Source organism: Eretmochelys imbricata, chromosome 9, assembly GCF_965152235.1.
Source record: "Eretmochelys imbricata isolate rEreImb1 chromosome 9, rEreImb1.hap1, whole genome shotgun sequence".
Classification (NCBI taxonomy): domain Eukaryota; kingdom Metazoa; phylum Chordata; order Testudines; family Cheloniidae; genus Eretmochelys; species Eretmochelys imbricata.
In genome coordinates, this window is record NC_135580.1 from 15,489,771 (window position 1) to 15,517,390 (window position 27,620).

General features: G+C 41.3%; 1 protein-coding gene across 1 annotated transcript in view; it reads right to left on the reverse strand.

Annotated features, from left to right (window-relative positions):
• Nucleotides 1–27,620, reverse strand: part of FNDC3B (fibronectin type III domain containing 3B) — a 282,481-nt gene that overhangs the window by 26,106 nt on the left and 228,755 nt on the right. The window contains exons 22-23 of the mRNA XM_077826513.1: nucleotides 25,117–25,329; nucleotides 2,500–2,666 (exon numbers count right to left, since the gene is read on the reverse strand). Coding sequence (XP_077682639.1) covers nucleotides 2,500–2,666; nucleotides 25,117–25,329 — 380 coding nt within the window. The remainder of the gene's footprint in view (nucleotides 1–2,499; nucleotides 2,667–25,116; nucleotides 25,330–27,620) is intronic.

The following is a 27,620-nucleotide window of genomic DNA, read 5'->3' on the forward strand; positions in this document are numbered from 1 at the left end:
TCGTAAACACCTCCCCTGGGAGTGACAGCAGCATTATTCCATTATAATTGGAGCAAGCTAATTGCTCTTTTCTTTTTTTAAAAATGGGATGATACAGCTCCTTTTCCAATCTTCTGGAATGCGAACAGTTTCCCAATCTTTTAAGACAGCTCTGAGTAGCCAGTGAACTAAATCCGGGTCTCCACTATTTAGCAATTTTGATGAAATAAAGACTATGTGCTTCATCATTTTGTAACTATTTGATGGCAAGCATCACTTTCTCTAATGTCACCAGCCTGTTTTCTGATGGGTTCATTTTGGGATTAAGTTATAGTAGGAGTTGCATCATGGTGGAAATCTATTAATTAATTCACAAAAATACTCACGCCAATGCTTAAGTTGTGCATCAATATCCTGGCAGTATTTTCCATTTTTGTCCTTAAATAGTGGAAGTCATGAGAATGGACATTCAATTACGACCTTCAAGCTCTCAAATACTGTCTCTAGCTTCGACACGTGGAAGAAAAGGACATAAAATGTTGGCAGTTTCATATATGTTTGATCTATTTCAGCAGTTTCATCTGCTACTCACAATGGAACCAAGCTTCATCTAAATCTTCTACTAGAGGCAGAGTCATTGGACCATATGATGGATCTTCCATAAACCAGAGATGAGGAAAGATCCCGATATAAAGATGGTATATGCACTTCTGCAACAATGTCAGTATCTGAGGAATGGACTGTGGAACGTTCAAGCATTCAGAGCCCCATTAGAAGAGTGACTTTCCTGGATGAAGAATTGGAAAGACTGAATGCTGACATACGTGGTGTGCAGGAGATACGGTGGAATTTAAACAACGAGAGCACAGCTATGACTTATAGAGGTCAGACTTTTTGATTGTTGAATGTCTGTGATACATCTGATGGGCACACTTGCGTTGTTCTAGTTTTGTTCCTGAGGGTGTAATCTGCACTACTGGCTTTGCAGATTTATTCTTCATGCCGGATAACGGCCATTTTCAGTTTGAAGGTAGGATGTCTAGTAGTTATTAGTGTACATGCTCCACATGATACAAGGCATGATACTGAAAAAGATTCTTTTATGCCATGTTAGATGACATTGTATCTAGTACATCACCCCGCCTTCATATTGTCATCTTAGTAGATATGAACGTGAGAATTGGCTACAATGGAACTGGATCTGAATTAGCACTGGAACCACACGACCTACCAGAAGACAGATCAGATAATGGTGTGCGTCTATTAGAATTTGCTTCTTCACATGGACTATATTTAATGGCTACTTAGTTTCAGAACAAGAATTCCTGTAAGTATACATTTTGAAATCCATTGGGCAACAATACAACCTTGTATCCCCATTCTAGTTTGGAAACGCTTGACTAAATTCATGTAGGATGTACATGTATTTAGGAGTGCTGATCTTGCTCCGGAATTTGATTGACTCCAAATAGCAACAATGATGTTCCATTTAATAAAGTTCCAGAGACAGGTATCTACTACATTGAAATACTTCAGTGTTGATAAGCTTTATTATGAAGCAATTGCTAATAGTTACATGGTAGAAATTTCCAATAAATATTCTATATTGGATGACCAACTGTCTACCACGGAGGAAGAGTGAACTTTATTTCAAGTTTCTATCGCAGAGATTGCTGGAAAACAACTAATGAGAATGAAGGAGCAACACTGCAATACAGATGATACTATCAAATTATGGGAGAGTAAAAAAGGTGTACTGTAGAATGGATACACTGGACGGTCAAAGTCGAATCAGCAAAGAGAGGAGGAAATGGGCTACAGAGAAAAAGAAATGTCTTGATTAAGACATCAAGACAGCCTGTTCGAATTATCGTGAACAGGGTAAAACACACTAAATGGTCAGTATGTCATCTGAATTCAACTCAGTTCATCTAATGTAAAATTATATGTGGCTGCTGTATTTTCTTGGTAATGCAACTTCCTTGAAAGGTGCTGTAAAGTGTGATCATTTTATACAGCGCAAAAGGGTCTGAATTATTGAATTTAGTTTGAATGCACTCTGCTTATTTCCTATGGAAAACAAACTTAAATGAGGCTATGCAGATGGGGATAATCTCCCTTCTTGTGCATACAAAATGTGAATGGGAGTTTTATACATTAAAGGAAAACTAAACTCTGGAGTGTTAAATGCATTTTCACAGTTGAACAGCAACATGTAATTCCATTAGTTTTCAAGTCCCATACGCATACCTACATATACATCCTATCAGTTATGCCCCTCATTAAAATATTTTGCGGTAATGGTCCCACATCCTGTAACAATACTTTTGTTAGTAACAGTATTTTAGACTATCTCTGTAGAGTAATTAACCTCGTCAGGTTTATATGGGATTTTCTTTGGTGAGAATTTAGTTTCCTATCATAAGTTATTGGAAAGTTATTTAACTAGTCAACCACCATGCCTTCCCTCTTCCCCTCGCCCCCACAGAGCATGCATCAGATCCCATCATTAATCCATACCTTTGATGGCAGGTGGGACAGATTTGGTTGTGCAGAAGGTACATATTTCTGAGAACGGCCCTTCCCCAGCATCATTTACTGCCTGTATTCTAAATGTGTAGCAAGTAGATTCCGTCAGCCTTTGTACCTTGTAGGTGTGACTTGGTCCCCTGTATATCGGAATAAACCTAGAAACCAGCAAATAGAGAATGAAATCAATTGCACTTGGGGTGGCAACAGCTTTTCTGAATGTTATATGCATATAGGCTTTTTATACCCAACCATCCATACTCTGAAGAAGTGTAGATCATATCATGGAAATTACCAAATACAATTACGAAGATTAGTACGTATACAAGCATATATAATAAATCTATTATTAGATATTAGGAAAACCAACAGTTTAATGTATCTTCTGCAAATAATCCTTCATATTTCAAAATAATTATATTTGGAAAACATCTATCTATATGTTGCCTACTAGCGACTTAATCAAAATGGATTAAATTATTTTACCATACGCCTTCATTACAATATAGTACAGGGATCAGCAACCTTTGGCACGCACGCGGCCCATCAGGGAAATCCGTTGGTGGGCCGGGCCGGTTTGTTTACCTGCAGCGTCCGCAGGTTCGGCCAATCGCAGCTCCCACTTGCCGCGGTTCGCCGTTCCTGGCCAATGGGGGCTGCGGGAAGTGGTGTGGGCTGACGGATGTGCTTGCTGCCGTTTCCCGCAGCCCTCATTGGCCTGGAACGGTGAACCGTGGCCAGTAGGAGCTGCGATCGGCTGAACCTGCAGATGCTGCAGGTAAAGAAACTGGCCTGGCTGGCCAGCGGATTTCCCTGATGGGCCGCGTGCGTGCCAAAGGTTGCTGATCCCTGAAAAAGTAGAACCTCAGAGTTAAGAACACCAGAGTTATTAACTGACCACATCTGGAACAAGAGGTACACAATCAGGCATCAGCAGAGATCAAAAAAACCCCCCCAAAACCCCAACAACAACAAAAAAAGCAAATACGGACAAGTACTGTGTTAAACGTAAACAACTAAAAAAAAAAAATAAAAGGAAAGCAGCATTTTTTTTCCTCATAGTAAAGTTTCAAAGCTGTATTAAGTCCATGTTTAGTTATAAACTTTTGAAAGAACCACCATAACATTTTATTCAGAGTTACGAACATTTCAGAGTTATGAACAACCTCCATTCCTGAGGGGTTTGTAACTCTGTACACTGATATAGTGCTGGTAATTTACAGCACTTCACAAACACAGGGCCCAATCCTGCAAACCCTGGCTCACTTGACTAGTCCTTACTCATACAAGTAGCCCTGCCCCCCAGGCTAGGTCCTGCTCTCATTTACATCAGTTTAAACCCAGAGTAACTCCATTTAAATCAACATGCCAGGATTTGCAGAATTGATCACAGATCAGACAGATTTCTCTGTCCTGAAAGGTTTACAAATTGAAATAAAACAAGACAAACATCCAAGGCAACAGCTCAAAAGAGAGCATGTCACAAGATGATCAATATCAGGAAGGTGGGGGGAAGCTTGAAGAGGTAGGTTTTAAAGAGTGATTTATGGGAATGATAGAGACTGTCTAGTGAATGAGATCAGGAAGACTGTGTCAGATGTAGAGAGCAATTCTTGGGGGAAGACAAGAACTGTAAAAGGAGATAGTACTTAGGCACTGACTTCCAAAACACTGGTTCTGGCTGGGCCAAACACAAAGAAAGAAAACTTACTTGTATAATACAATACCATACATAAAGTACAAGTTGCTAGCCAGAGAGAACCTGGATTCCAATTTACATGGCTGTTTCCACTAGAGAACATGTCAATAATAGTCATACATCAGACAGCGATTTCTAGTTTTTTATGCATTCTGTAAGGGTCTGTCCCTATAAAGGACTGAGCAGAATTGGAACTGAAGTTACACAGGACAGCACAGGACACGCTCAGCCTCTTGCAGCAAATGATCCTTAATTCTCAGTTGGAGAACACAGCTGGTTACTTTTTGAATGGACCCTGAATTTATGGGACTATAAAATTTATGACTGTCAATCATGTGGTCTTCTGATGGTTTAACACATGCATTCAAATATTCTAACTATTTTAGATGATTTGGAACCACTGGGAAAAAGACAAAATGATTCCTTTTGACTTCCCCTACCCCAAATCTAGAGTTCTATTCTGAACAATAAATCCTGGCCCTTTAGGCTTTTTACAAGCTTTAAAGAATAATCAGGTCAGGGATTTCACAACAAAAGGGCTTGTGCCATTAGCTCTCAGGGGACAGAAACCAATTCACGCTAAATTATGGTACAAATCCATAGAAGTACAAAGCACAAACAGAAGTCAAGAATCATCTGCAATAAAAAGAAATGTTCAGGGAGTTCAAAATTGCTGAATTGTACTTTGAGGTCTAATTAGGTTTCATACTCCCATAAAGCTTTAATGACCCCTCACTTTGATTGTAAATTTTAGATCCATCCTCACAAGTTATGAAGAGTTTAGGAGAGATCAGACTAAGTACTTCTCCTTCAGCCACTTTCTGATTTGATATGAAATTTCTGAAGAAGAATTGTACTTCTATTCAACTTTAGACACTGATGTTTTCAGGTCGGATTGTCTTTGCTATCCCACACTTCTGACAGTAACGTAAGCATCAACAGGAAGTTTCAAATGGCCAGGAAAGAGCCCGTCATCACAGGGTAAGTCTTTTTAGAAGTAGTTTTATATTAAATGCTCAAAATGGATACAGCGTAACAGGCTGCAAATTTAGGCCTAGTCTGTGTGTGTGTACACACAAGCAGCATTCCCCTCACCCTGCACATCCCAACCTAAAGACTAGCTCAAAAGTAGTTCCAGCACTCAGGGAAGTGAGAGGATTCTTCATTCCTGCCAATCCAGGGTATGTGGATGGCAAGATGGAGGCAGAGTCCCAGCCTGCTGCTGCCTTTGCAGTGATGAGTAGAACTAGCTGGGTGTCCGAAGGGACGCAGATTGAGCCAACTAAAGGGATGATGTAGAATGTACTCTCCTCCAGGCTGGGGAATTGTGGGTAGGTGTTGTGCTTACTGGAGCACAATGCTTTCTGGAGATGCCCAGCCACAGGGTGGCCTTGCATCAACCCCAAGGCAAGCTAGATTGTGTAATTTACAATCTGATCTTTCAAATAAAGGCAAGGAATCCAAAAGTGAAGGTTTTGTAGTGGCATTAAGAAGGGATCCAGTAAAGCACTTGTGTTTGTGCTTAAATTTAAGTCAGCGGGACTACTCTTTTTGACGGGGGAATTCTCTGTTTTCCTGAGGACTAGCTTACACATGCTACACTCTGATCCCTCCCTCCCAGGAAGTGAGAGGCCCTCAGCATTTGCATGCACAATTTTTGTTTGTTAAAAGAGAAGATGTTGCAAATACCCATGCAAAGCTGTATTTGCACTAGTTTTTGTGGCACAAGTCAAGTCCTCCCGCAGTTTACAAGTGTTTCAGTCAGCCATCCAGAGAGCAAAACGAATACCATGTGACTTAGGTCACCTAACACAGATAGTGAATGCACAGAGCAATGGGCACAGTGAATATGCTTAATTTTGTTTGCATCCAACATATGAAGAGTGGTCTTTCAACCAGTTATGCACCCATCTTATAGTAATTTCATCTATACCATATTTGTTTATGAAAATGATATGTAGAACTCTGCCAAAAGCCTTATTAAAGTCCTGAAGTATCCAGTCAGTTCCTTATCAGCTATGCTAGTTATCCTGTTTAAGAAGGAAATTAGATTGGTTTGGCATGACTTGCTCTTGACAAATCCATGTTGGCTATTAATTATCACCTCATTATTCTCAAGGTTTGAAGAAACTGATTGTTTAAAAATTTAGGCAAAACTCAGGAAAACTTACTGAGATTATTAACCTGCAATTTTCCACAGAGGACTATGGGAATGCTGCTGGTTAAGTTTTGAGTTGGAATTTCCGGATTTGCTCCATAAATTTCTGTTCTTAGTTTCCTAGACTGATTCTTATTGAGCCCGCTCTGACATTTGGAAATAGGCATAATTATTCCAATTACTCTCTCTCTCACCCTCCCCCCCCCTTTTTTTTTCATCACAAGGAACATCTGTCAATGAAAGTAAAATGCTTTCCAGGAAGAACCTGCATCCTCACTGCAATACACAACACTGTAATGTTAGCTGATTTAAACCTTTAAAATGTTGCCATCCTTTCTCAGATGACAGAGGAAAACAGGCTGCTTTATTAAGTCAATCAGATTCAATTAGAGTTAGAGTCTGCAACAGCAATAATGGATCTTAATTCTGTCGGAAGATGCATATTGTGATTTAAGAAATGAAAACATTTCATCTTGATTACAAACATTTAAACTTCAAAACACAGCTGACTTTTTGATAATCATGTAGAATTCTATTAGAGCCTGCAGTAGGCACTTTGTATTCCTTGAGAAGTGATCTTCATTACATTTAAAAGCAGTGTGTTTTCCATTTGGCACTGAAGCTTTTAATATCTGAGAGACATGTTCTGCAGTCCCTACTCAAGCAGAACTCCTAGGGGAATGCCTATGGGAGTATTCCCTGGATAAGGATTGCACTGGATTGCACATATCTGGAATCATACTACATCATACATTGTAAGCTATTCTATGCATTTACAAAGCACACACTGTTCTGTCAGACACCACTGATTGTATGTTACTGTGTTGTATAGCCAGTTAATGATTATTAAAGATAAGATTAACTTATTTTCATTCTGACTGTTGCTAGTGAACCCTTTTAAAATCTATAGCTAGTTTAAAATAATGTTAAGCTTCTTGAGCTCTATATAAGCTCCCAGCTTGTCCTCCTTGGTGAACTTCACATTGCCCCTGTCCCCTTTACTCCTGACATTCCAACCCTTGTTGTATGCTCATTTCTCTGCTTCTTGCACAATCCCTTCCATGCCTTTTTCCACACAGCCCCCGGTGCATGAGACAACAGTCCTGCACCCATCTCCCAGGCCCCCATCTTGTCTGCATTTGAGACTCTCTTAAAGACTGCCTAGCGAGAATGGGTGTGATTTAGACATAAAAAAGTCTTCTCTGTTCTTCCCCTTCTTCTAACCTCTACCCATTTATCTGCCTGTTCTTGGACAGAGAGCAGCTCTGAGCAGTGAATCTTCCTTCATGGATGATTCCAGGGTACATTATGAGCACCAACATAAACCCATCATCATCATCAGCAGGCGCCGACAAATACCCCGGCTTTTTCTTTTGTATGAACATTTCTCATGTAAACAAAAGCAATTAAAATGCAAATTGGCTTCTGAAAACATACTTAATAAAGAAAACATATCTAAAAAATTTATGCTATCTGATGACTTTGTCATGAGAGATGGGAAACACATACAAGCACTGAATGCACAATTCCAGAGACTGAGTTTCCCCTGCATGACTGCATGCACTTGCCCAGGAGAACTATAAGTTTGTTTTCACTGGTTCCCCCAAGCCCCACCCAAATCTGCTTGCTCAGGCCAGGATAAAGGTAGAGAGAAATCTCAGCCAAGGTGGGCTCACTATCTTATTGGACAAATTGGATTGCTTGACAGATCAACAAAATTAGCAGTTGAAGGGAATGTAAGGATGTTAATGAAGCATGTTTCTCTGAAAACCTTTAACTCAGATTGGTGTAGTTATGAACATTGCCCCATATGGGTTATAAATTGGCTGAAAGAATGTAAATGCTTTAACCCACCCTTGAAAAATAAACACAGGTTTAAATTATAGAGGAAAAAATGGCTCAAAAAATCTGGGTGGACCATCTATGTGAACCCCAAAATTAGTCTGTGAGGTTTGAGAAACCTCTGGTTCCATGAGGCTTATTCCCCCCTCAGCCTGAGACTTTGAAGTCTGCAAGCTGTGAAGCTTAAAGTCAGGCTTTGCTCTGTGATGTGTGTGTGTGGGGATGGTGGTCAACTTTGCTGCCATTTTGTTCAATGGTTCAGTAAAAGATCCCAACAGCATTGTGTTTACCGTCGGAAGATCACACCATGCAAGAGTGAACCATTAATATTAAGACTACATTTTAACTTGAGGTAGTACTCCCTCCCACTCAATAAGTGCCAAAACCTGAAAACAAAAGTGACTTTGTCTAGTGAAGGAGACATCCCCCAGAAATTCCCCCCATCTTCTTACTTTATCAGCTTGAATGATTCTCCCTGACATTCTGTCAAACACAGAAGTCATTTATTTATTTACACAGATGAAAAGAGAGAACAGGGTGTCCTAGAAAAATTGTTCGGGGAGAGATCATTGCTCTGATTTTCTCATCAATACTCTTCTCCTCAATAAAGATCTTTCTGGGAAATGGTAGGTATGTCACAGCTATTTTATTACCCCCACTTCAAGCCCTTCCAATCAAACAGAGGATTATGAATGTTCATTCACAAGTCCTCAACTCAGTTTAATCAGCTGGTTCTCTTTGGATTTTGCTTAGATTTTGGAAACACATTTGAATGTCCCAACAACTTCATTTAAAAGAAAAATCCAATGCACAGCACTAAATAAGAGAGCAATCTCGAGCAAAGTACAATGGCATAAATAGAAGCCTGATGCTTTACTGTCTTGCTGAAAAATATGGTGCTCTGCAATATCAATGGGCTGAAGAGAAATTTAACCTGGCAACCTGAGGCTTTTTTCTCCACAAAAACAGCAACTGCCTAATTTAAAACCAAGGTTCATGCATTTCATGAATCAACAGCGGTTAATGGCTTAATAAAGCAGGATTATCACAACAGTAAAAATGTCCCTGTTTTCTGCACAATTACCACCCCCGCCTTCCACTTATTTTTTTTTTTATAGATAGCTCCTCTACTCTGTTTACAGAGCACATCAAACCCTCATCTGTTTTTGTGATTTTCTTTTCCCACCAGCAGTTCCACACACTGTGAGGCAGCACCTAGGAAGCTGCAAAATAGGAACACAGTTCACCGGAGGAGTAAGAGAACATCAAGTTCTTTGCAGGGCTTGAATTGGAAAAACAGAAGCCAGATTCTCAGCTGATCAAAATGGGTGCTGCTCCACTGAAGTCAATGGTGCTACATCCAGTCACATGAGCTTAGGACCTGACCCCAAAGTGCTGATAGACCCTCACCTCTAGGCTTCCGTCAGCATGAAGTCATTCCTCACGCACAACTCTGCATCATGACGGACATTCAAATCCTGCCTATTTCCAGCCACAATTGGTCTGGAGGTTTACCCCCTTCCAGTCTTCAACTGAACATCTCTCCCATTGATGTGAGAAAGTGTCATTTTGTCTCTCCTGAGACCATGGGGGCTGATGCACCAGAAATATGAGGGCAAGTGTTATTTTAAACACCTTCCTAGTGAGGGTTTCAGAAAGGTAGGGCAGATTTAAATTTGCAGCCTGCGGAGCCCCATGAGCTGGGAATAGCTGGGAAATGTGTTGCATCTATATATCCCCTGGCACCCTAGTCATAGCCCTCCAGTATGACCCATAATTAATCAGTACCTAGACAGACAGAATTCATCTATACATGATGTGTATATGGGCATGCACACAGATCATCCTAAGCATTGAGTTGACCAACTTGTCTGCAAAATGCCAGAGATTTAAGAGCAGAAGTGAACACAGTATTTAAATATGGTTTTGTTTTGGCTGTTTTGTCAAAGTTTACTGTCTGAGTGGTACCAAATTTTTTAAAACCTAGAGAAATCACTGAAGTCAACAGCAGATTAACTGTAAATACATTTTTTTAACTTAATTTGTGCTGGTTTCATCAGCGTTATATACTGTTATTGGAGAAAGTAGTTCGTATCTGATCCCAATGAGTTTAGCACTACTCCTAATTCTGTTAGCGCTGGCACAGCAATTCCGTAACCTAAACAAATGTTTTCTTCCAAGTAACCTAAACGAAAGAGCTAGTGCACAGTATTCCGGTTTAAAAGTGTGCTCGAAAACAAAGCTCCTCACTCGTTTTTCTAAATAGCATTTTTTTAAACGGATCCATATAAACAAGTAATGTCTCCTATTAAATAGGCAGATATTTACAACCATACCATTCTACCCAGCTAATATAATCAAGTGCTTCTTCCTTCAGTATACAAAGACAAAGATCAATCAAAAGAGAAAGAAAGATAAAAAGAGAAATAGGAAAAAATATTTCCTTTCTTCTGCTTAGTCATTGACTGTACTTTACAAATCAAGTGATTTGCAGGAGATCCATGTTGATAGGCTCTGCAGAGTAAACCCATGTTGTCAAAAGATTCGGATCTAACCTGCATTCTGTGGGTCAGCCTTTCATATGCAGCAGCATCTGACAATATTGTAACCCATACGTATGGCTATGTGCCACTTTTCTAATGACTTGGAGGCACTGGGTGAAAGACAGCTATAGCATAGTGTATGCACGTAAACTAGAAGAGCTTGCATTAGGAGGCCTCTGCATCCCAGGGAAGAATTTACCCTGTGGAGTGACAGCCAGCCGTACCAACATCCTCCCATGCAGTTTACAACGTTTGGGAGAGCTCTGATTTATGTTTGATGCTTTATAAGAGTCCTGTAGGCATAGATGAACTGAGTTAAGGCATCTTCCAACTGCCTCAGCTACACTGCTCTGCCAGATAGTGCTTTTATGGGCTGCCTGACAGAGGGAAGGTTCCAATTGTTTTCTTACACTGCCCCTTGGTGCTGAGGCCCTGCATAATCATTTACACTCTTGGAAATCGCCATAGGGAGTGGGTGGGTTTGCATACAGCCCACCTTCTCTGCTCACACTGCGACTGGAACTGGAAATTCCCTATTCTCAGAATTAGCTAACATTTATTTTATTTTTTATTTCCCTGTTTCAGAACCATTAGATTAAAAAGACTTAGAGACAGTGAGGCTCTCTCTTTCATGTACTGTTAGCCAGTCTACTTTAATGACAAACAGAGTCCTATCCTACATCCTCTATGCAAGCAAACCTCCCACTGAAGTCAAGTGGGAGCTTTGTGTGTAAGTAAGAAGTAGGGAAAGAATGGAGACCAGGTCTCTCTGCATGCTAGTGATGGATTAAATGCTGATTCCAACTTTCTGGTAAAGAGTAGCATTACAGGTATGAAGAGAAACAAAATAATATTTAAGCATAGATTCATAGATTTCCAAGGCCAGAAGGAACCACTGTGATCACCTAGTCTGACTTCCTATATAATGTAGGCCATAGAACTTCCCCAAAACAATTCCTTTTGAACTACAGCCTACCTTAAAAAAAATTCCAGTCTTGATTTTTGAAATTGTCAGTGATGGAGAATCCACCACAACCTATGGTAAATTACTCCAATGGTTAATTACCCTCACTGTTAAAATTTGATGCCTTATTTCCAATCTGAATTTGTCTAGCACTTCAACTTCCAGTCACTGGAACCTGTTATATCTTTATCTGCTAGACTGAAAAGCCCATTATCAAATATTTGTTCCACATGTAGGTACTTACAGACTGTGATCAAGTCACTCCTTAACCTTCCCTTTGTTAAGCTAACCTACTTATCCTACTCAAGAGTGACCTACTTGAGTCTATCACTGCATGCTTTCTAATCCTTTAATTATTCTCATGGCTCTTCTCCAAACCCCCTCCAATTTATCAACATCCTTCTTGAACTGTGGACACCAAAACCGGACCCAGTATTGCCGCAATTGTTGCACCAATGTCAAATACAGAGGAAAAACAATCTCTGTTCTACTCAAGGACATCCCCCCACCCCCGCATTTGTGCATCCAACGATCCCATGAGCCCTTTTGGCCACAGCATTTTACTGAGAGCTCACGTTCAGCTGATTATCCACCAGGACCCCCAAATCTTTTTCAGAGTCACAGCCTCCTAAGATAGAGTTGCCTATCCTGTAAGTATGGCCTACATTCTTTGTTCCTAGATGTATAGATTTACATTTGCCCACATTAAAGCACATATTGTTTGCTTGAACCCACTTTACCAAGTGATCAAGATCACTCTGTATCAGTGACTTGTCCTCTTCATTATTTACCACTCCCCCAATTTTAGCATCATCTGCAAACTTTTTCAGTGATGATTTTACATTTTCTTCCATGTCATTTTAAAAAATATTAAATAATGCAAGGTCAAGAACAGATCCCTGCAGGACCCCACTTGAAACGCACTGACTCGATGATTCCCTGTTCTATTTTGAGACCTATCAGTTAGCCAGTTTTTAATCCATTTAATGTGTCCAATTTTATATCATATACAGTTTTTTAACTGATATGTCATGCTGTACCAAGTCAAATGTTCTACACAATCTAAGTATACTACATCAACACTATTACCTTTAGAGATAACAGGTCAATTAGGTCAACAATAACCTGGTCTATATTGGCCATACAAGAATTAATAACAACAGAAATAAGTTACAACAGACTTACTACACTGTCTTTTATTTCACTAACATTTGATAGCATCAATGACTCATCACATACATATGTGAATTTTCATGTCATTCTCAGTACTGTTAGTTATTTTCCTAGCATAATAGTAACTGATAGTTCTATAATCCTTGTAATTAAATCTCATTTGCATGCCACGTTCATAATTGTTGACTGAAATTATGGTGCTCCATAGTACATATAGACAAGCTAATTCAGAAAACTAAGTTGATTTCTATCATACCAACCTCGCAGAGTGAAGCTAGAACTAACTAAAATAGAGACACATTAGGGAACTATTTGCCACTCACTCTGATCTGGAGCTAGTAGGTATTTTGAATAAAAATTTGTTTTGAAATGGACAAGATATTATCTTTCAAATGTGGCTACTGCAGATGCACAGAAACCATCTTTTATTATGTTGCAGCACACTGAGGGCTAGACTCTATTCTTATTTACACTTGGTTATACCAGCACACTAAATCCTTGTCTACACTATGGGGGGAGATCGATCTAAGTTATGCATAGCTGAGGTCGATGTACTTACATCTACTTACCGCGGGGTCCACACTACACTATGTCGATGGGAGATGCTTTCCCGTTGACTCCCCTTGTGCTTCTCATTCAGATGGAGTATAGGAGTCGACGGGAGAGCAATCTGCAGTCGATTTAGCGGGTCTTCACTAGACCCGCTAAATCGACCGTCGATGCATCAATCGCTGCATGTCAATCCCCCGGTAAGCGTAGACAAGCCCAAAGTTACACCACTGAAGTCACTGGAGTTATTAAAGATGCTCACCAGTGAGATGGAAAGCAGAATTTGATCCTGTGTGTTCAATTTTACTTAGCTCAGTGAGAGAAATTTATTAAATTAGGAATTCTTTGAGTCTCCCACGGGGGAAGTAGATAATCCTGCACCTCAGAAGAATCCTAATATAGAGAATATTTTACCTTAGACGTCTAACACACTTATCCCTCTCCCCTCCCTTTGTCTCATCAGGTAAGACATGTGTAAATGACTCACATCCACTAAAACAATATTAAAGTAGTGACTAAAAGCAAGAAAAGAAGGGAAATAGAGGTGAAATGTATCTAAATATTCCTCAGATTTTAAGACCTTCAGGGCAGGGATCTCATCTTTTCTGTGTTTGGACAGCATCAACAGAAAGGGGCCCCAATCCTGATTGGAGGCTTTGGACGCTGTCCTAACAAATATGTACCAGTATGTCATATAACAACAGCCATCTGTACAACAGACAAGTACAGAAGTAGAACAGGATGCCTGAGACCTTAAAGACTTTCTGAATGTTAACTTCCTGTCAAGTTTAGGTACTGGAGACTAAACAGGAGCACGCATATGTCTCAGTCTTAATTGTGAATTTCCTTTTATCATCTTCTTTTCCACCCTGAGAATCTTCCATGCATTTTTTTGCACTAATGTTCATTTAGCTCTTATTATATTTTGAATACATTTTACAACTCAGTAGGCCAGATGTAAATCATAATTGCAGCTAGACTGGGTGTAAATTGTCTTAGTTAAATTAAGAGAGTGAACAATTTTCTAATTCAACCGCTTGACACCTGCAGTAACTACAAAATTTATGTTAGTGATCAGACAAAGGGAGAAATGTTTAGCAATGCATCTATCTGGGTCTATTTCTACAGTATTTCTATTCTTTCTCTCATGTACATTATGGGTAGTGAACACAGATTTTATTTTAAAGCTGACATGCTGTAGAAGAAAACTGACCATTTCTTAGAAGAATGGGATATCATAGTTCTGTTCCTTCACTAGGGACTATGCTACTTAAACCCGACCACAACACTTATAAGGGTGCAGCCCTTTTCTACTCAGAGAATGTGTTGGACACATGGGACAGATATACTTATTTTAAACTCAATTTGCACAAAGTCAGTGAAACTTTGTTCTCATTGGCTAAGATAGAGCGAGAAATCAGAAAGTGGCCTCGTGGCAGAATGTTGTAACAATTCTGAAGAAATGCATGTATCTTCAATATGGCAAGACATGTTTCCTAAACTTCTGAAAACCGAGGCCCTCTTCAGAAAAATGATCACAGTTGCAGCCCTGCTTTCTGCTATATAAATTAAGATGTGTGGGTGATTAACATCTCCCTTCTTTCTAGTCCTTCACGTCACCTCCACTGTAGGACACATTAGTGTAAATCTTTATGATACTTTCTCTTCTTTCTTACATGTTTTAACGAACAGTGAAATACTTACAATCATGAAACTGAAAGTGTCTCTGGCATCTGAGTTGGCAACCACTGAAATGAACTGGGAAGTTCACATCTCAGAGTTACTCAGACTCTCTGCAAACTCAGGCAGATACCTCTTTATCATTTACACTTCCTTCATATTTGGAATATTTTCTTCATAAATTTAACAGCTAGAAACTCTAGAGAACAACCGAGAAGTCTCTCTAGATCTACTAGGGATTCTTCTGTGCTCCCAGGAAGCATGCCTCACATTTTGAAATTTTTTCCAGTAAGGATGGATGGGATCAACGGAGGATGGGATAATTATATGGGTTTTATCTTCTGAAATGACTCTAGTGTTTAGTAATTGCTATTAACAAAGGTGGGGAGTGACCCACATACCACATGGTCTGTCTACTCTCTGAGTAACAGATTGCTACTTTAAACAGAGTTTTGGTTAGGTGGAATAAAAAAATTACAATGGCTCTTTTGTTTGCAAGTCTTGCTGAAGCATTTTACTAATGTTTAAAGTTAGGTATGATGCAGCATCATAAGAAAGCCATAGGGTGAAGTTCCAGACCCAATGAAGTCAATGGCAAAACTCCAAATGAATTTAGGAGAGTCAGGATTTCATCCACAGACTCTAATTACCATCATGGAGCATGTATCTCTTGTGGGAAACACAGGGCATGTAATTCCAGGCTCCATACCAAGAGAGGCACACAGTGCAAATAACATGTGTTGTCATTGCATAAGCACTGTTTACAGAGATTAGGTGAATGCTATTTTTTTGGATAAATTATGCATTTTCCATTTGTTAAAGATTATATAGCCCTTGAACAGTGCAAATACCTATAGTCTAGTAAAATGTTTGTAATGGTTCCATAAACACACAAATCATCTTTGTATATTTTTAAAGCAAACTACTACTATTAATAGTGTTCTACTTAGCCATTTATGTATATATAGTTTACAGTGAAAGTATTACAGTTTAACTTCTTATCTTAGTGCTTATCTACATGGGGAAGTTATTCCAGAATAAATTCCGGTGTAAATTTAAAGAACAATAGCTATTCCAGAATAAGAGTATCTACATGAGGAGCTATTCTGGAATAGTTATTCTACAATAGTAATTCCAGCCAATCTTCCTGTGTAGACTAGCCCTTACAGTCTGATTGGTTCATTTGGCCTTCTGAGAATAGTCACTGGCATTTTAGCTGAAAACTCGAAATGCAGACTTTTAAAAAGCATTACTTATTACTAGGGCCCTACCAAATTCACGGCCATGCAAAACCCGTCACAGATTGTGAAATCTGGTCTTTTGTGTACTTTTACCTTATATCATTCAGATTTCATAGGGGGAGGCCAGCATTTCTCAAACTGGGGGTCCCAATCCAAAAAGGAGGCTGTGGGGGGTCACAAGGCTATTGTGGGGGGGGAGGGGGGGTTGCGTTGCCACTTTTCCTTCAGTGCTGCCATCAGAGCTCGGCGGCTGGAGAATGGTGGACGCTGGCTGGCTGCCCAGCTCTGAAGGCAGTGCTATAGCCAGCAGCAGCACAAAAGTAAAAGTGGCAAAATACCATACCATGCCCTCCTTATTTCTGCACCGCTGCGGGCAGTGGTGCTGCCTTCAGGGCAGCCGCGGGAGGTTCGTGGACCTGACCTGACCTGGGTCTGACCTGCAGGGGAAGAGGAAGTCCCATCCCTCAATAGCCCCTCCAGGACCTGCAGCTGGAGCCTGGCATTTGGTAGGTGCGCTTGGCCAGGGCACCCCCAGCCCTGCCCCTCCCCAGTTCCAGGCCCAGTGCCCTGGTGCTCGGGAGATAAAAGGGCCTTCGGCTGGCTGTGGGTGTGTGGGCACCCAGCTCTGAAGGCAGCTCAGCTGCCAGGAATAGCACAGAAGTAAGGGCGGCAATACCACAACCCCCCAGAATAGCCTTGTGACCCCCACATAAACCCCTTTCGTTTGGGATTCCCCCAGTTATAACACCATGACATTTCAGATTTAAGTGTCTGAAACTGTGAAATTTACATTTTTAAAAATCCTGTCACCGTGAAATAGACCAAAATTGATCGTGAATTTGGTAGGACCCTACTTATTACCCATCTGTGATAGGTTGGGGGTCCTGCTCCTGTTTCTTTTCAAGTCACAAACAACTTAGAGACCTTCTTGTGGTTTATTTCACAGTGTTCCCCCACTACCTTTACATACTTGTGCTGCCCCATATTTACAACAACATACAGTCCTTAGCTGCCTTGGCCAAGGAGGGGAGAGACAGAAGGGATCTTCTCCTCTGGGCTCTGACTCTGAAAGCCTCTACCCTCTCCCCACACCTTTGCACATCCTTCCTATCTTCAGCCTAATGGGCTACTGGGCCTTTCAGCTCTCCTCAGCCCATCCCAATTAATCAATTAGGCACAGCTCTTCTTAATCAAGACTAGTCTAGAGCAACTAATTGGAGTTGCAGTGACCAGAGTGCTGGATCAGCTGCTGTTGCCCAGCACTCTGTCACACACCTATCCCCTACTCCCTTACCTGACAGGAAGGTTTTTTTCTTCCCCCATGCTCTTCCTCACTTACCCTGTGGGGATCTCCCTCCTCCCTAGGGTAATCATTCAAGTCCCTCTTGTGGGGTCTGCTCATTCTCCCCTCTTTTCTCACAGAAGCCACTGGGGAGGGGGGTAGGTTGTCCCCACAGCTCTGTTTCAGCCCACAAGTCTTCACACCATGGGCATCCTGGGAGCTGCATTCCCCATTCTCTCCCTTTTTACTTGTGGCGGATTGTGTAGTCTCCCCGTATCTCCCTGATTACATGGGGCCCTGGGCTCTCCCAACCCTCCAAACCACACCTAGGCTTCTTCTCCCTGGCATTCAGGAGTGGAGGGATCCAAGGGATCCTTAACCTCTGTTAAGGAGATCGGGTTGAAAACCACTGCTCCAGAGCAACTAATTGGAGCTGAAGCAACCAGAGTACTGAATCAGTTGCTGTTGCCCAGCACTCTGTCACACCATGCTTGCCAATGACTTTCTTTTAAAACATATGTATAAATTATTCCTAATGTTCATTTCATATTCTAGTGGATTTATCTATCTGCACAAAGTTATAAAATACATTTTTATTACTGTATATATCATTGCTAAAATAAACATAGAAATAACTGAAAGTAATCTGCAATTAATGGATTTGTTTATTCGGTCATTTCAGGACTAGCTCTTGTAAGTATTTTGAGCCACCAGTACAGGGGATGTTAATCCTTTTTGACCTCAGCAACTAGTCAAAGTTCAGGACTCGGGTGACCAGATGAAACGGACAAAATATCGGGACACATGGGGGAAGCAAAACAAAACAAAAAACCGCTGGAGCGGCCAAAGCCACAATATCAGGACAAATGGTGTCCCATCCATGCATCGGTCGGGACGCAGGACAAAGAACTAAAAATTGGGAAATCTGGTCACCCTATTCAGGACCCTGGAGATGTTCTAGTTGGAAGTGGAAATTAATGCAGTCTGGTATTTTCTTTGATGCCATCTTGTTTATTTACAAAGAACATACAAAGTTCCCTGAACCCCCTCCCGCACTCCGAACCCCTCAGCCCCAGCCTGGAGCCCCCTCCTGCAGTGCAACACCCTCATCTCCGGCCCCACCCCAGAACAGCCCCCAGCCGGAGCCCTTACCCCCTCCCACACCCAACTCCCTGCCCAAGCCCAGATCTCCTTCCCGCACCCTGAACCCCTCATTTCTGGACCCATCCCAGAGCCCACCTCCCCCCCCCCGCCCCAGCTGGAGCCCTCATCCCCTCCTGCACCTGAAACCCCTGCCCCAGCCCAGTGAAAGTGAGTGAGAGTGGTGGAGGGTGAGCGACGGAGGGAGGGGGATGGAGTGACTGGCGGGTAGAGCGTCAAAGAAGGGGCAAGGCTGTGGCGGGGCCTCAGGCAGGGTGTTTGGTTTTGTGTGATTAGAAAGTTGGCAACCTTAATACAAAGTCCTCCTTCTCCAACTCAGAAGGAACCAAGAACAAAAGGAGCAGTTTCTTAGCTTACAGATACAATCCTCTTTAGTCAACACCAACCCAAAAGATCTCTTTCTAGCTTTTTCCAGGGTCATACATTGTGCTCACAGGTTACTGCTTGACTTTCTTGATTTTACCTCAGCCTCTCTCTCTGTTCTTGCCTGTTTTCAGTTTCTGGATATGTCAGTTTTCCCTCCCTCCCAACCCACAACTTTACCCAAAACAATACTCAGCAAAAAATCCAGGGCATGTTCACAGAATCCCTTTATCTAGGTAGAGGCTATATCCTTACAAGGGAGGGTGCTTTAATACCCATCAATCTAATTGAAGTTTTAACCCAAACCACTGCAACATCTGTCCTCTCATTAAAAGCTATAAAGTTGGCCTTACATAAAAGCCAAGTGCTCCCAATGTTCGCAATGTACTGTGCTTGCCAAAAACAGACTTTTCTTCATTTCCACTGAAGGCTGCACAAAACAGAGAAGACAAAAGATGCTAATCTGATCTTCCTAAATGTCACATAATGAAGAACAAATGAGAAATGTGGCAGGTACATTTGTGATGTGCACACCTTTTTAAACCACTACATTCATCAGTGCCGAAAGAGTTCCTGTTTCATCATGTCTTGAAATCAGTGAAGCATTTACTCCAAAACAAGTTAACTGTTAAGCTTCATTATTGCTATAGAAAAGCTAAGAACTATACTTAATGACCAAGACACACTAAAGGGCATTGGCTGACTATTACTTATGTAGATAGATAAGGTGAGTGAGGTAATATCTTTTATTGGACCAACATCTATTGGTGAGAGAAATAAGCTTTCATAGCTGACATTGCAGTGATTGTACGGGTATGTTGCATCCATGCTGGCACAAAACTGATCTGGCCTGAGGACTTAGTCCTATAGCTATCAGGGGTGAATCAAGCTAATTACTGCCTCCCAAAAATCAATTGACGCACTTTTGTGCATGGACACGAGGTAAATTTCAATTAACTGAGGGAAAACAATCAGTGTAGCTTTCTCCAGTGCAGACAAAGCTTGAATAATTCCTGCTGCATCTTGGAGGTCCCCCATGCAAGCTATACTGTAACACAAGCTATACTGTAACCCAAGCTTGTGAGAGCTTACAGAATCACAGCACAGAATCACAGAATAGTATTTAGGGACCATTTGCAGTGGAAGAGGTCTGGGCAGATATTATGAAAATCAATCTAGCTGCTCACTCTCCTGACTCCCTGAGTAATATGTTTTATTCTTACAAAGACAAGGTGGGTGAAGTAATCTTTTATTAGACCAACTTCTGTTGGTCCAATAAAATAAAATAATAAAGCAAGTTATTTCTCCTGTGTATAATCAGATTTAGAGCAAGTTAAAGGTTTATCATCTTATCACCTTCAGTGTTGGGTGAAGGCAAACAGAAGAAGCTTTTTTGAAGTAAGTTTCTTTATATCGTATGTGACTGCAGGTAATGGGCTCCTGCCAAGTGTCACTGTGCTGTGAAGCTGCTGTTTTGTCACTTATTATTTCAAGTGGGAATTTAGATTAATTGAATGCCTCTTGTTGCTTATTTAGCACCATGTTGCCATAAAGAGAGTAGATCTGGGAGGTGAGTCTGAGAATCAGACACCCCAATGGGAGAACAGCAGGTGAGAACTCTGCAAAATAAGCAATTGAATCAACTGGTTCTAGACAATGTTATTGTGTATAAATATGTCAAACAAGGTCTTGTATAAAAGCTTGTAATGTCCTACACTTGATAGTTATTAGGAGATACTGTATGTATACAGGTTATGCTTATGAACGTATGCATGGATATATATTTAAAACATTGTAATTGTAACTTTTACTCCTGACAGAATTCTGTGCTTCTCTGGGGGCGCAAAATTCATATGGCCCACATATTTCTGTGTTCCCCTGCATAGAAAAATGCAAAAGAAATCTATGGGGGCACACGTGCCTCTTCCCCGGCAGCCCAGACAGTGCGTCTGTTCCAGTGTGCCTGGAGCAGCCTCAGAGATGCAAAAGCAGTGGACGTGTTGTTCCTTGACTTTAGCAAAGCTTTTGACACTGTCTCCCACAGTATTCTTGCCACCAAGTTAAAGAAGTATGGGCTGGATGAATGGACTATAAGGTGGATAGAAAGCTGGCTAGATTGTTGGGTTCAATGGGTAGTGATCAATGGCTCCATGTCTAGTTGGCAGCCGGTATCAAGTGGAGTGCCCCAAGGGTCGGTCCTGGCGCCGGTTTTGTTCAATATCTTCATAAATGATCTGGAGGATGGTGTGGATTGCACCCTCAGTAAGTTTGCAGATGACACTAAACTGGAAGGAGAGGTAGATACGCTGGAGGGTAGGGATAGGATACAGAGGGACCTAGACAAATTGGAGGATTGGGCCAAAAGAAATCTGATGAGGTTCAACAAGGACAAGTGCAGAGTCCTGCACTTAGGACGGAAGAATCCAATGCACTGCTACAGACTAGGGACCGAATGGCTCGGCAGCAGTTCTGCAGAAAAGGACTTAGGGGTTACAGTGGACGAGAAGCCGGATATGAGTCAACAGTGTGCCCTTGTTGCCAAGAAGGCCAGTGGCATTTTGGGATGTATAAGTAGGGACATTGCCAGCAGATCAAGAGACGTGATCATTCCCCTCTGTTCGACACTGGTGAGGCCTCATCTGGAGTACTGTGTCCAGTTTTGGGCTCCGCACTACAAGAAGGATGTGGAAAAATTGGAAAGAGTCCAGCGGAGGGCAACAAAAATGATTAGGGGACTGGAACACACGACTTATGAGGAGAGGCTGAGGGAACTGGGGATGTTTAGTCTGCGGAAGAGAAGAACGAGGGGGGATTTGATAGCTGCTTTCAACTACGTGAAAGGGGGTTCTAAAGAGGATGGCTCTAGACTGTTCTCAGTGGTAGCAGATGACAGAACAAGGAGTAATGGTCTCAAGTTGCAGTGGGGGAGATTTAGGTTGGATATTAGGAAAAACTTTTTCACTACGAGGGTGGTGAAACACTGGAATGCGTTACCTAGGGAGGTGGTGGAATCTCCTTCCTTAGAAGTTTTTAAGGTCAGGCTTGACAAAGCCCTGGCTGGGATGATTTAGTTGGTGTTGGTCCTGCTTTGAGCAGGGCGTTAGACTAGATGACCTCCTGAGGTCCCTTCCAACCCTGATATTCTATGATTAAATCACTGCAGGGGAAGGCGGGGTTGGATGTGCGTGCCTGCTAACAAGCAAGAGAGACTCTGTCCCTCTCGCTTGGTACAGTGGCTTGCCGGGGGCGTGGATGGGTAGGTCTTATTATTATGCACGAGGAAGGCTCTTTCCCTGAGGCAGAAACGTAGCAGCCTGCCTGCTTGTTAATTGATCTCATTCTCTGAGGCAGAAATGTAGCAGCCTACCTACGTAGTAACATTGTTAATGTTCCTGTTGTTAGTTAACTGTTCCTATTCTCAGTCAATTCCCCCAGGAGCATAAAGCCTGTAAAAGTTTTAAGGCCCCTAAATTGCCAGAGTGATGAAAAGCCTTATAAATGACAGTAAGGGAATCAGCTAGGAAGATCTATGTGCTTTCTCACTTTTTTCCTGTGCCAAAGTGGCACAATGGGGTTAGATTACAGCTCAGGATTTATTTTACTTACCCGTTTAAATAAAAAGACTTTGAGGCCAAATAAAACATTTACCGAGCAGTCAATAAAATGTCAGGACAATCAGAAGCACGCACTTCCCAAAGTATCCAGCCAGGTCCAGGACAATGATTAGCAAAACTGCATGACTTTTATGTGTGAAAGTCTGAGCAATTTAAAATGACATTTTACTTTTTTTTTTTTTTTTTTGCTGTTTTATGTTCTGTAATATAATTTACATGAAAATCCAGGATAACTGGAATACAGGGTATTAGTTACCAAGTGTTTGTAATTTAACTTTCATGCCTTTAGGAAATGCTGAATAGTTATTCGAACTGGTGTGATTATACTGCATTATTTTGACAAATAAAATATGCAGAATTTTGCAGAATTTTTAATTTTTTGGTGCAGGAGTAAACTTTAGTGCAACTACAGCATCACTTCATAGCAGTGTGGTGTGGCAATCAAGCAGAGCAAGCACCTTTCAGATGCGGGGTTTACATGACACTGGCTCTAAGCACATAGCATTGTCCAGTCATGAAGAGACAATGGTGGACCATTAAAGTTAAAGGGAAAACACTGAAACAAAATGAAACGGGAAAGAAAACCCCAGTCTGGAACCCCCGCCCTGCTCTGCTTAACCATGAATTACCATAGTCTCAGAAAAAGGAAAAAAAGAATGCTAACACTGTTAAAAGGAAAGGGTTTTTGAAGTGAAGGCTATCCAGAAACTGAAGGCCAGGTATCTAAGTGGGGTGCTGTCCATGAAGCACTGGATCCCTTCTAGGACAGAGGACCTGCTGGGAAATTCTTCAGAGGCAACTGGTAACTTGTTTTAGAAAAGGGAATTTAGCTAATATAGAAGTGTAAAGCCCGCGATTGTGTCTTTATGTTTATTTTCTGTGTAACCTGTGTTTACTTTTCTTTTGTATTTCATCCTTGCATCTATGAATTTTCTATTAATACATTTTTTGTTTATTTTTAGCTCAAGAAGGTATCTGTTGCGCAAACTGTGTGGAGTTTGTGTGCTAAAAGTGAACTAATAATTGAGGGCAGGTTTGATGCCTTCAGGAGTGACGAACTAGAAGGGAAAAGTCTGGTAGTTAAGAACTCGGGGAGCTGGATTTGGGACCAGAAGAGATTGCTGAGGTCACCCTGCAAGAAGAAACTAAGCTGGTGGAAGCCAGGGTGGGACCTTATGCTTGTAGGCTGATCATTGGTGTCAGAGCGCTGAACCAGAACAGCGTAGCATTAAGACACCCAGAGTTGCAAGGCAGGTGGTACAGAACCCCTTATTGGTCTGGGTGATCCCCAAAATGGTAGAGAGGGTGGTCACTTTCATAGTGGTCTTATTACTTCCAATCTGAGCTTCTGAGCAAGATCTTCAGTGGGCAAAAATAAGCATAGCTCACTGAAGTTAATGGAGTGTGCCAGTTTATATCAGCTAAGGATCAGGACCTCTGTGTGAAGCTGTACAAGGATTATCTGCTTTAGATGTCAATTATTTTTCTGATTAAACTGGTTGAAGGCCAGATGTAATTAATAAATCATGAGCTAGCTGTGGCCAATCTGCATGTTGTTAAATTTATTCATTAAAGAGAGCCCACTATTATAGTGCACCTGTGTGTTGTCTTTCCCCTCACCCTGTCTTATAGCTTTCCACCACTGCAGAACCCACTTTATCCATTCCATTTGTCAGGAAAAGCTGCTTGTGAAGCACATACTGTATAAGGCCTGATTCTGCATTTCTTGCATACCCAAAGCTTCAAAGAGTTTTTTGTAAGCCAACAATACTGGATGAGGCCCATGCATTCTTATTTTGCAATCAATGTGCAGTTACCAACCCGATACATTTATATTATTTTTCTAGTGTCCAGAAATATTCTAGATGCCTCACAGAAACACTTACAGACTAAGGCACCCCCCTATCTTGTCATTCATGTACTTGTTATCCTTGTGACTAGTTTCTTAATTGCCATGTCAGTATCATGCGAATGCCACTTTTGGTGCAATATCACATTACTTTCTGCATTGTAGGATATATCCCCAGAGAAGGGGACAAATTAGATATGATTTTGAAACACACGGACTGGTTTTCATAGGGAGGAAAAAAAAATCAGGATATTTGCTAAATGTGGACTATAAAATACTTTTGCAGTTCAACTGGTTTATGACAACAGTGAGATCACACAGATTTATATGCAGGCTAAACTATATGTACAGAACTTGGATTATATGCCTGTAGGTATAAAATAATAAGGAAAACAACAAAATTCCTTACTGTGATTCATTCACATAAATATCTTATCATGATTCATTCGTTTGTCATGAACATTTAAGAACAGAAACATGCACCTCTTACCTTTTGTTTTTGTCCTCTATCTGCAAGATATATACCATGTCATCGACAGCATGCAGTTTGGAGCTGCTGTCTCCCCATTTCAACTTTAGGCTCTGAGGGCCTGCTGCAGCACACTCTAACCGAGGAGGTAAGGGTGGTAAGGGCCTGGTTTTTGCCGTAATGAAGTGGCTAAATGGTCCAGCTCCAATTTCATTGACAGCCTGGATCCTGATCCTAAAATAAACAACAAAAATAAAGCAGGTTTAAGTAATGTGCTTTCAGAAGGCATTTTATCTAAAAAGCCCCAAAGGGCAAAGCTGTTCTTGGCCTTCAGAGTTAAATTTGGTATAGCATCAATTTAGTAGCTCATATGTCCACTCCCAATAGTCTATATCTTGTCTTGGCAAAGTGAAGGGCTCTTTAACCTACCCACTCTTTCCTGCTCTATTACGATCTTCTTTACATCATAGCAGCAATGACGACAACGAGCAATGATCAGAAAGGAGAGATGTGCTATACTATCCAGCTTAATTTCAGGGCCTCAGGGCCACATTGCAACACCCTTACTCACACTGAATAGTACCTATGCAATGAGCTGTCCAACTGTAGCCAATGGGACTGCATGAACAATAAGGCACTTCTCACTGTGAATAAGGGCATCCCAATCTACTTATGCATTCATTTTTGTTACCAGTTTAAGGTCAGCCTTACTCATGGTGAGTAGTTAGTCACTACGCCAATAGTAACATTTCTTCAGTTGGCTCCTTGCAAAGAGAGAGACTATTCAGTGTGGGTAGTGTGGCAGAATCTGGTACATGGTGATTATGAAACATGCACTATTGAGATTGAGGTCCTCTTTTTCCTCACAAACACAAACAGCCTGGAGAATTGTTGGGAAGGCTACTGCAAAGCTATCATCAGACCGGGTAACACCTTTTTGTCACTACAGACGGTGACCAGATTTGAACCACCAGCTAAGTGGTGAATGGCGCCACACCCTGGTCCCAAGACACTGTATTATTCTAATCGATATAGCTCTTCCCACAAAGGGAGTTTTGAAACTGGTATGATCATATCAGAAACCCCAGAATCTAGCTGTTTCTCATACTCTGAAAACTACTGAGAATAAGATTTTTCAAACCAAGTGCCAAGAAAAATGTTAGTAGTACGTAGACAGATTATGGGCATAACTTCCAATATTACATGACCCCTTTGAACTTTGTATGCTTAAATATTCACAGTTAAAGATTGATTTATGAGCTCAATCAAGAACCTGGCTCATGGACAAAAGCTTACTGAGCCATCCGAATCAAAATAAGTGACCCTTGGGAGTAAGAGGAAGACAAATCAGCTATATAGTCCTACAGGTTTTCTTCTGGGAATGTCCCAGTGATTGGGTTAGGCTTCTGAACCCGATTGTTCCACCAGAGTAATGGCTCCTGGCTTCTATGACCATTTCAATCATTTACTTCTCTGTGGCTCAGTTTAATAATTTGGGGATAAGATCATCTCCTTCGATCGCAATATGTGAAACTTCATGTTTGGAGAGAGTTTGGAAATCCTTGAACTATACACTATATAAGCAGTAATAATGGCACAGACAGGGCAGATGTATTCTTCAAAAATCTGTTAACATCAAAGTGGAAAGGAGAAAAACCTAGTGGGCAAACAAAATGATTATGATTTTACAAAGAATGTCCTCGTTTAGAAGGCTGGACAGATGCTACCTTCTTTGGAAACGCTATGCACAGCAGTCTAATTTTCTCATGGGCAAAGATTCTTGACAGGAGATGTTGCTTCTTTTGAGAACTACAAGCCACCAAGAAGCCAGTAACTACTAGCAGAAAAACAGTCATTCACAACATTGCCTCTGCCTACTATAAGAGAAGCAGCAGCTATATGGGATCTTTCCACTTGACATAGCCATTTACCTAGATTAAAGAACTTGGAAAAAACATAGTATTAAAACTTCAAAGGATTTCTTTGCCTTAGAAGTTTATTTTCTCTCTTTCATTATAAAAAGCAAGAGGGAAATCATAGTCAATCTATGTAGGGAAAAAAATCATTAACAAATACATCAGTAAAGAGAAAGTCTCGCCTGCAAAGTATGCAGATGCAATACTCCCCCACACGTAACATATTGCATTAATGCAGTGAGTTATACAAGGGGCAGAGCATTGTTGTGCTGCCCTTGAGAAGCCTGAGAGGGAGTGTATGATTTAGGGAGTCATGCTACTTTGTCTGCTATTCCAGGGAGGAAGTAAACTGTGAAAGTATACCCATCTCAGCGTATGCTCCCCAGCATGCTAGTGTCCCAGCGCACATTGGTGACTCCAGCCTTCTCCCCTCCTGTTATTGCCCACCTTTGTGAGAGGCAGATGGAGTGGCTCTGCAGAGTCCACTTGCCCCCGTGCGCAGGAAACAGTAGTACAGCACAGGAGATTAAAGGGGTACCTTATGCCTCCTCTACTGCCTGGAGCTGACATGCAGGAAGGGCCCTGCTCAAGTTCAAAATCTTTTGCTTT